The sequence below is a fragment of the Schistocerca piceifrons genome, chromosome 4, assembly GCF_021461385.2.
Source record: "Schistocerca piceifrons isolate TAMUIC-IGC-003096 chromosome 4, iqSchPice1.1, whole genome shotgun sequence".
Classification (NCBI taxonomy): Eukaryota; Metazoa; Arthropoda; class Insecta; order Orthoptera; family Acrididae; genus Schistocerca; species Schistocerca piceifrons.
This window is the reverse complement of record NC_060141.1, coordinates 31,991,697-32,002,517: the sequence shown is the minus strand read 5'-3', so window position 1 is coordinate 32,002,517 and position 10,821 is coordinate 31,991,697. Positions and strand designations below refer to the sequence as shown.

General features: G+C 40.4%; 1 protein-coding gene across 1 annotated transcript in view; it reads right to left on the bottom strand.

Moving 5' to 3' along the window:
- Nucleotides 1-213: 213 nt before the first annotated feature.
- The window catches only part of LOC124795265 (non-homologous end-joining factor 1-like), a 146,291-nt gene continuing 135,683 nt past the window's right edge, over nucleotides 214-10,821 (bottom strand). Inside the window, exons 6-7 of the mRNA XM_047259213.1 lie at nucleotides 717-881; nucleotides 214-640 (exon numbers count right to left, since the gene is read on the bottom strand). Of these exons, the coding sequence (XP_047115169.1) occupies nucleotides 759-881 (123 nt within the window). The 3' untranslated portion in view covers nucleotides 214-640; nucleotides 717-758. The remainder of the gene's footprint in view (nucleotides 641-716; nucleotides 882-10,821) is intronic.

The following is a 10,821-nucleotide window of genomic DNA, read 5'->3' as shown; positions in this document are numbered from 1 at the left end:
TACCACCCTTCCACAAATTTGAATTAGCATACAACCTGTCTTGGTCTATATCACAGATGTCCCATTTAAAACTTTAGACCAATCATTGTAACCAGCTTTTTTTTTTAAGTTCTATATTTCGTTAATTCCTTATAGGATTCAGTATTTCTGTACACAAATTTTACTGTTTAAGCAGACTGAGATTTATTAGACAACAAAAAATACAGCACAACATAAAACAAAATAAAATTTAATCATTTATTTTCTAATTAAAATACATAAAAAAATCAGAGTTTCATACATGACCAATTAAAATTCCTGTTTTTAAAAGTTTGAGTTATGGTATTTGTATACTAAATTGTTGATTAGAAAAAAATCACTAATCATCAAACAGCAGCCTTGTTCTTTGCCACTAAACCACACATATATATAATGTTCAAGCAATAAAAATAAAAAAAATTGCTTTATTTAAAAAAGATTGTTACCATTAAAATAAAATCTATCAGCATATGAAAATGGATTCAAGTTACTCTCTTTTTCATCAACATAAAAACAATCACCCAGATATTTAATTGTCTTTGACACCATGATCACAAATGATTATATAGCTACAAAGGCATCATTTTTGTCTTCACCCTCACCAGTTTTCGTGGACCGCAGCCTGTAAAATTATTATGCCTTAAATATGAAATATTAAGAGGAAGGTTTTGCCAAAAGTTATATTTATTAAGACTTACCTTTACACAATATATAATGGTAGTTTGAAAATGCAAATCAAATTACAAAGGAAGTTTTCTTTTCAACACTTTCTTTTGTGTCATCCCAACACTCAAATTGTTAATTGAGGAGTCCTTTTCACGTTTTATTTGCAACTCACGATGTGTTTCAGTCAAATCAGCTGCCTGTAGACAAAAATAACATTGCCATCTTTTTAACTTTCCATAACTTCTTGTACACAAAATCCAGTTACATTTATTTATGATGCTACAATATTGCAGGGAGGAGGGGAATAGGGTTAACTGTAAGATCTATTGCTAGTAAAATCATGATCTCCGCACACTACTGTCAAAATGAACAGTTGATACTCTGTGTGTGTCTAAGGACAGTAACTTGCAGAGCTGTCAGTATGCATCATGTTACTGCTCTTGGGAAACAAATTATCAATCAATAATTATGAACACTACATGTGATGAACAACAGCAGAGATGCACTAGGAAATTAGTGGAACCACAATGTTTTATTGTTTTTCTACATGACAAACAGCTCTAGGAGGAGGCACACATAATCAGTTACAAGAAATAGTAGGGTTTAAAGCCAAAAGTTCCTTCATCCAGGGAAAGTGAGAGGGGTTGCAGGAAATTACGTTAATGAATGATCGACTAAGGTAATCAGCCCAAATTGTTGATCAAACAAGGTAGAATATAAAGGAATTTCAAGATAAAAAACTGGCCTGATAAGGGAAAAAAGTGCTCAAGCTTCCAATTTAACAACCCCTACCTCTGCCAAAACTGCACATGCTTGTGATGCCGTAAGTTGAGCACTTTCCACAAAATGTGTTTCATCACTGGGAAGTCCACAGAGAGTACAGGTAACACATGAAATGATGAACAAGCCAGACTATTAGAATGTGAAACAGTTTTCTCAAATTGGCAATTCACTAAAAACATCTGTTGCAAGCATCGCAAACTAGTGTTTTGTCTTGTTGTACAGGAGTAGCTATGTTGGGAAGGGCGCACTATTCTCAATCTCGTTAGGGTGACTTCTTTTCGTATGAGTTGCTGGAAGGATGTTTGCCAGAACCTTCCTTCTCAAAACCAAGATGTGAACTTTGAAAGTTTCTTAGGCCATGTGCCACATTGTTCATTCTCTTTGACTCACATGTACTGTGGTACACAGCACAATGAAGTGTCTTTCTGTAGGTTTTTGTAAATGGAAGCAAGTTCCCTGAATGTTTGAGTATTTTCTCTTATTCATTGGTTCTATGCGATAATCTGAACAGCACTCACAGAATTGGAGCAGATTATATCTTATTCCATTGATTGTTCTAAATGATTAATGGAAAATCTCATATAAAGATGTGAAACAAATACTAACGCCTCAAATCCATTCTCACCCCTCTCCCACCTGAAACCTTTCTTGTCACCATAGATGCTACATCCCTTTACACAAACATCCCACATACCCATGGTCTCTCTGCCCTTGAGCACTACCTCTCCCAACGCCCACCCGAAGATCTTCCAAAAACCTCGTTCCTTATCACACTTACCAACTTCATCCTCACCCATAATTACTTCACTTTTGAAGGCCAGACCTACAAACAAATCAGGGGAACGGCCATGGGAACCAGGATGGCTCCGTCCTATGCCAACCTCTTCATGGGCCGCATGGAGGAGGCTTTCCTGAAGACCCAACAGCTGCTTCCCCTGACCTGGTATAGGTTTATAGATGACATCTTTGTGGTCTGGACTCATGGTGAAGAAACACTCCTTAATTTCCTCCATAACCTCAACTCCTTTTCGAATCTGAATTTCACCTGGTCCTTCTCCAAAACCCAAGCCACCTTCCTGGATGTTGACCTTCATCTTTTTGAAGCTCACATCCACACCTCTGTCCATATCAAACCCACAAACAAACAACAGTACCATCCTTTCCACATCAAATGCTCCCTTCCCTACAGCCTAGGTATTCGTGGCAAACGTATCTGCTCCAGTGACGAATCCCTCAACAATTACACCAATAACCTTACCAGTGCTTTCCTCTCCCGCAACTATCCTGCAGACCTTGTCCACAAACAGATTTCCCGAGCAATACATTCCTCCCCGTCCAACAACAATGTTCCTACCCCCAGACCACACAGAAGCATCCCCCTTGTCACCCAATATTATCCTAGCCTCGAAAACATCAACAAATTACTCCGCCAGGGATATGACTTTCTCAAGTCAACCCCTGAAATGAGATTATCCCTTGACAAAATTCTCCCCACACCACCCAGAGTTGCCTTTCGTCGCCCCCCTAACCTCCGTAACATCCTTGTTAAACCCTACAATATTCCCAGACTACCTTCTCTACCCAGCGGTTCCTACCCCTGTAACCGACCCCACTGCAAAACCTGCCCCATGCATCCCCCCACAACCACCTACTCCAGCCCCGCTACTGGTAAAACATACGCAATTCAAGGCAGGGCCACGTGTGAAACTACACATGTCATTTATCAACTGACATGCCTGCACTGCACAGCCTTTTACATCGGCATGACAACAACTAAACTGGCTGAGCGCATGAACGGACACAGACGAACTGTCCGCCTAGGAGATGTCCAATACCCAGTAGCGGAGCATGCCCTCCAGCATAATTCTAGGGACCTAGGAACCTGCTACACTGTATGTGCCATTTGGCTTCTCCCACCCAACACCAGTCCCTCTGAACTGCGTAGATGGGAACTTGCACTCCAACACATCCTTTCATCCCGCCATCCCCCTGGACTGAACCTACGTTAAACAACCTCACTCCCATTTACTCTTCAGTCTTATCCTCTTTCCCTTTCCTCTTTAGCCATTCACGCATCTTTTCATCCTACATAGTTGTGTTTATCTTTATACTATATACCTCTTTACTTCTGTATGCATCCTCTTTGGTTTGAAGCTGGCACAGTACTTACAGTAGAATATCTTTGGCTTCCCTCTGACAACCATGCCTCCATCCTTGCTACCCTCCCTATTTTCCTTTCCCTGTTGCTTCATAACCTGGGTTGTGAGTAACTGAATCTCCTTTCCCTTCTTCCCTTTCTTTCCCCTCTCTCCTCCCCGATGAAGGAACATTTGTTCCGAAAGCTAGGAACGTAAATTTTCGGTTCTGTTTTATGTGCATCTATCGGCTGTACTGAGCTGAGGTAAGTACTGGCCATCCCCTCTATAACTCCATTGATTGCTCCTCATTTGCTCCATTGCCCTTAGGATTGTGTACATTTCTGCACTGATAACAGTAATAATCTACTTGTACACAAATCCCAAAGGCACAATGTGGAAAAATGAATAACATCCAGTGGTACCCAGCTCTTCAGACCACCCAGAGTGAACTACGATTGCTACATTGTGGTCATCTAAATGAGAGTAAAATTTCGGTTTAAAGAAAATAAATAATATAAGTCTTCACGTACTCTATAAATTTTATACTCATCCTGGGCCTCATCTGTAACCAGAATGGAAAACTTGCTCCAACCACATAATGAAACATTTAATAAAATTTCAATACTTACACTCCAGAGTTGTTTCCTCCCTCTAGTTGCAAATGGCTTGATTGCTCCACAGAACAACTGCCTGAACCATTGGATGGGATTTGGAATACAAAAATCCATATTAACCTGGCTTTAATTTATTTAAGCAGTGTTAGATTGTCAAATGTAAGGTTGAAAGCAGCAACCCCCACCCCCCCTCCCCCTTTATGATGATACTGCTGCTGCTGCTCTGATAGTAAGATGTCCATGGCATCACTGTATGTTGCTAAAATAAAGCATGCATTATTACACTACAATGGAACATGTTTAAGGGGCTCCGGAAAGGCTCAAAATCATGAAAAGTTCAATTTTTACTTTTTTGCGTTTTCTGAATCTGCAGACCTTTACCTTTTAATAGATATATAATTTATTCAATTCCGAAGACTACAACTATTTTTAATTTTTTTTTGAAATGTGTTCTACATGGGCGTGACCCACTGTGGCGCTGTTAAACTGCTGTCAAATGGTGTTATTATTAACGTCCGTGTTCATCAGGTACATTTTAGTGATGTGAGATAAAGTATGTGTTGTGGCTAACCTGTGATGGTTCAATACAGGGTGATTCAAAAAGAATACCACAACTTTAGGAATTTAAAACTCTGCAACGACAAAAGGCAGAGCTAAGCACTATCTGTCGACGAATTAAGGGAGCTATAAAGTTTCATTTAGTTGTACATTTGTTCTCCATTTCAGCCAATAAAGTTTTTGGTCCCTTTTTCTTCGAAGGTGCTACTGTAACTGGACTACAGTATCTGGAGATGTTAGAGAATTGGCTGTTCCCTCTGCTCGAACAAGAAGCACAACAATTCATATTTCAGCAGGATGGAGTGCCACCACATTGGCACTTATCTGTCCGTAACTACCTGAACGTCAACTACCCGAGGCGATGGATCGGCCGCCAGGCAGCCTGTGACAGAGCACTTCATCACTGGCCTCCAAGAAGCCCTGATCTTACCCCCTGTGATTTTTTCTTATGGGGGTATGTTAAGGATATGGTGTTTCGGCCACCTCTCCCAGCCACCATTGATGATTTGAAACGAGAAATAACAGCAGCTATCCAAACTGTTACGCCTGATATGCTACAGAGAGTGTGGAACGAGTTGGAGTATCAGGTTGATATTGCTCGTGTGTCTGGAGGGGGCCATATTGAACATCTGGAGGGGGCCATATTGAACATCTCTGAATTTGTTTTTGAGTGAAAAAAAAACCCTTTTTAAATACTTTTTGTAATGATGTATAACAGAAGGTTACATTATGTTTCTTTCATTAAATACACATTTTTAAAGTTGTGGTATTCTTTTTGAATCACCCTGTATATATCGCTGGTGTGATTGTCGATTGTTTCATGTTTATTTACTCTGTCGTTATCTCGAAAATATTCGTAATTAATTCTGTTTCTTGAGTCTCTGTTTTGTTGAAGTATAATAATGAGTAAAAGTAAAGTTATTAGAAATCCTCTGAAGGCTTTTAAGAAAAGGAGAAATGTTGGAAAGCCAAAGGTATGTGTTATTACTGTAAACAATAAAGACGATAACCAAGTGAGTGAACCTAACCTCTCAAGTACACCTGCCCATAGCAGTCAAAGTGGGAAAGAAAATACTTCACAGAAGAAGCTTGGTTCAATGAGTGAAAACTATGAATGTTTTATGGGCGAATCGGATGTGAATGAAATATTTGATATGTCGGTTCTCAAAGGAATTTTTTCAAACTGTGTAAGATGTATTCATTGTAGTGAAGTTGGTCTGGAACTCTCCATAATAAAGCACGTAGGACTTGCTAGTGAAATACAACTGAAATGTGATAAGTGTTCATACATGAGCACCTTTTGGAACAGTGTTGCAGTAACTGCAACTGAAGAAAATGGTAGCAAAATCTACGAACACAACAACGAGCGATGCTTGCTTTAGACAGCCTTGGACCTGGAATGCACTAAAAAGTTAATCCAATCTTTGTCGCTCGATTCCCAAAACTTTTATTTTCTCATACTAATTACATGTTTTCTAAGGATCTTCCAAACATATTTGTTTCAAACTTTCAGTAAATGTTACACAGTACCTTCTGCATAATTTAACACAGCCTTTTTCCAAAAAACTGTATATTTTTGAAGATATAAATAAAAAATTGCAAAAAAATGTTGTGAATTTTCATTACAATTGAAAAAAAATCATCTTTAATAACTGAACTAAAATTTTGTAAAATCCCTATGTTAAGTTGTAGCCCATATTCCAATAAATAATCTGTAAAAAGTTCAACTTCCTACCTCAAATACTTTGTGAGGAAAGATGTAATTTATAAGCGTTATTTTAACATTGCAAGTATAGGGCGTTCCGGAGCCCCTTAAGGAAGATGTAAGCCTACTGAGATGTAACAGCTTCAATTGAAAGGGCTTCATTTTGAAGTCTTTTCACAAATTTTAAAATTCCCATCATGACCCTCTGTACCTTTATGTATGTAAAATGGAGATACTTTCTCAAATCACCCATTATTTCACTTTATAACTAGAAACAATAGTTTGAGGAGTGAAGGTAACATTTCACTGAATAGTATAGGTGCTGTGTTGTCAAAAGGCTTATAAACAAGACAGACCTTAGTGCATTTTATGATATATCCTCTTTCAGAGCTGCTGTCCTCGATCTCTGATAGCCATTACCCCATGCCCTCTGAATCTCTGCCCAATGACCATAACTCATCTTGCATCCACAACCTTCAGTCCAGAGACAGGTTTGATGCAGCTCTCCGTGCAACTCTATCCTGTGCAAGCTTCTTCGTCTCCCAGTACCTACTGCAACCTACATCCTTCTGAATCTGTTTAGTGTATTCATCTCTTGGTCTCCCTCTTCGATTTTTACCCTCCACACTGCCCTCCAATACTAAATTAGTGATCCCTTGATGCCTCACAATATCTAATCTTCAGATCTTTTTATATATAAAACTGAAATGTGCACGTATCTACACTACTGGCCATTAAAATTACTACACCAAGAAGAAATGCAGATGACAAACCGGTATTCGTTGGACAAATATATTATACTAGAACTGACATGTGATTACATTTTCACGCAATTTGAGTGCATATATCCTGAGAAATAAGTACCCAGAACAACCACCTCTTGCCTAATAACGGCCGTGATACACCTGAGCAATGAGTCAAACAGAGCTTGGATGGCGTGTACAGGTACAGCTGCCCACGCAGCTTCAACACGATACCACAGTTCATCAAGAGTAGCGACTGGCGTATTGTGACGAGCCAGTTGCTGGGCCACCATTGACCAGACGTTTTCAATTGGTGAGAGATCTGGAGAATGTGCTGGCCAGGGCAGCAGTCGAACATTTTCTGTATACAGAAAGGCCCGTAAAGGACCTGCAACATGCGGTCGTGCATTATCCTGCCAAAATGTAGGGCTTCGCAGTGATCGAATGAAGGGTAGAGCCACGGCTCGTAACACATCTGTAATGTAACATCCACTATTCAAAGAGCCATCAATGTGAACACGAGGTGACCGAGATGTGTAACCAATGGCACCCTATACCATCACGCCGGGTGATACGCCAGTATGGTGATGACGAATATATGCTTCCAACGTGCGTTTACGGCGATGTCACCAAACACGGATGCGACCATCATGATGCTGTAAACAGAACCTAGATTCATCCAAAAAAATGACGTTTTGCCATTCGTGCACCCAGATTTGTTGTTGAGTACATCACCGCAGGTGCTCCTGTCTGTGATGCAGTGTCAAGGGTAACTGCAGCCATGGTCTCCGAGCTGATAGTCCATACTGCTGCAAATGTCGTCAAACTGTTCATGCAGATGGTTGTTGTCTTGCAAACGTCCCCATCTGTTGACTCAGGGATCAAGACGTGGCTGCATGATGCGTTACAGCCATGCGGATAAGATGCCTGTCATCTCGACTGCTAATGATATGAGGTCGTTGGGATCCATCATGGCGTTCCGTATTACCCTCCTGAACCCACCGATTCCATATTCTGCTAAAAGTCATTGTATCTCGACCGACGCGAGCAGCAATGTCGCGATACAATAAACCGCAATCGCGATAGGCTACAATCCAATCTTTATCAAAGTCGGAAATGTTATGGTACACATTTCTCCTCCTTACATGAGCATCACAACAATGTTTCACCAGGCAATGCCGGTCAACTGCTGTTTGTGTATGAGAAATCGGTTGTACACATTCCTCATGTCAGCACGTTGTAGGTGTTGCCACCGGCGCCAACCTTGTGTGAATGCTCTGAAAAGTAAATCATTTGCATATGACAGCATCTTCTTCCTGTCGGTTAAATTTCGCGCCTGTAGCACGTCATCTTCGTGGTGTAGCAATTTTAATGGCCAGTAGTATATAATCAAGAGCAGCTCATTCATATTTTTTAAGAAAGAAAAGCATTTACATAGAAACCATTTAATCTTTTATCTATGTATCCAATGTAAACAAACATACCTGTAACACTTACGACATCTTTGGAGAGACAGTGTAAATGTAATGTGCAGTAACAGACTTTCTACACCTCTACCATCCCTCTAAGTACAACACACTGTCAGAAATTCATGTTTTATAACTTCTGAAGTGCCTTTCCTAAATAAACAACTTTTGTCATGAGCAAAAGACACAAAATACAAAGGGTGTCAAAAAATAAACAGAATAATTTTTTTGCATTTTAATGCGCCCGGACTTGAAATTGGTGTTGGCAGAACCAGAGGTCTGACCTTGAGTGACATAATACCATACGCGTTAGTTGCCTGGCAGCATGCAGTTGGAAGGAAGCAGGGAAAGTGTACAGGCGTGTTTACTGTACACAACGTGCATCTCAAGTTGCAGCAGTGCGTGTCAGTTAGATTTTTTTGTTGTTCTTGATAAAACTCCATCAGAAACATTGGAAATGTTTCAGCAGGCCTAAAAGAGCACACCATGGGGAAAACAAAAGTTTATGAGTGGCATAAACAATTTCGGGTGGTTAAAGTGGCCCTGTGGATGCTCAACACCCCAGAAGGCCCTAAACTTCGAAGACTGAAACTAACGTGAACACAACTGATGTCATGTTGCAGGAAGACCATCACTTATCGTTAACAAAGATTGTAGAGTTTATGAATATATTCTAAGGATAAGCTGAAGGCATTATATGAAATATTCTAGGGTACGGAAAAGATACAGCAAAGTAGGCGCCTCATGTGATCAATGAGGAACAGAAGGCTCACCGTGTGATGGTGTGTCAACAATGGAAGGGAAGACTTCGGTTTCATCATTGTGACCCAGAGATAAAACATGACAGTGCCCAATGGAAACATCCTCCAAGTCCAAGACCCAAAATGGGTCTTGTCTTTTCGATAAGCAAGGCATTGTGTATGATCATGTGGTGGACAAGGCATTGTGTATGATCACGTGGTGGATGAGCAACATACTGTTACCGTGGCTTACTACTGTGAGGCATTGAAGGGACCATAAGGAGGAAACTGCAACAAAAAGGCCACATCTTTCTCAAATAGGATGGATCACGGGATGGAGCCTTCATCAGGATAATGCACTGGGTCATCGCACCATCAAGACTCGAGAAACAGACACTGAAATAGGCACTGAGGTGAAACCACATCCACCTTATTCACTAGATGCAGTGCCTGTGACTTCCACCTATTTCCTGCGGTGGAAAAAGAGCTTTGGGGTCGTTATTTTCAGAGTGATTGAGAGCTAAACTTTTCAGATTTCGGGTGTGTTCAACTTACTATTAAAATGGGACATCAGGGAGTGTTTTGTGCTGGACTGAATTATTGTATTATGTCTGCAGGAGATTACTTTGAAGGTCTGTAATGGAATTTGAATAAAGGTGAGCAGTATTTTCCACGACATACGTAATTCTGCTTTTTTTTTTAGTCATCCCCTCATAACTTACACCGCCCTTGGTCTGGAACTGTGAAAACACGTCTCCACCTAAATATACAGGTGTGAACCATTGAAATGTGTAGTGGCAAAATAAACAAGTGACTTATGCAGAAACTGTTTTATTTGTATTTATTAACAGTCACAGGCCTCATAATGCCGTCCCTTATGGACGAAATATTCAAATGTGTCATAGGGTGCTGCCCTCCATTCAATCATGACCTGACCGTTTGATTACTCTTGCACAGAAACAAATCCATACAATGGAGGGAGGAGGAGCTGTTGTAGAACAGTGGTGCTAGACGAGAAGCCGCAATCACTTCGCACTATGCAGTGTGTATGAGGGCTGAAGGGTTTGTGTTGATGTTTGTATCATCCTTATGGTGTGGAGGGGTCAACAATCAAATATAGTGGTAGCTGAATCAAGTTTGTGGTAATATAGACACGGAAGCATTCACCGTACCCCAAATATCTAGTAACCCAAGATTTCTCAAACATATACCTATATAGAGGACTAGCCACATTCCTTTGCCTTCTAGTATGACCCTGGAACTGTGTAGTTTATCAAATGCTACAGATACACTGAAGAGCCAAACAAACTGATACATCTGCCTAATGTCTTATAGGGCCTTGCAAGCACACAGAAGTGCCGCAATAAGACGTGGCATGAGTTGAGTAATG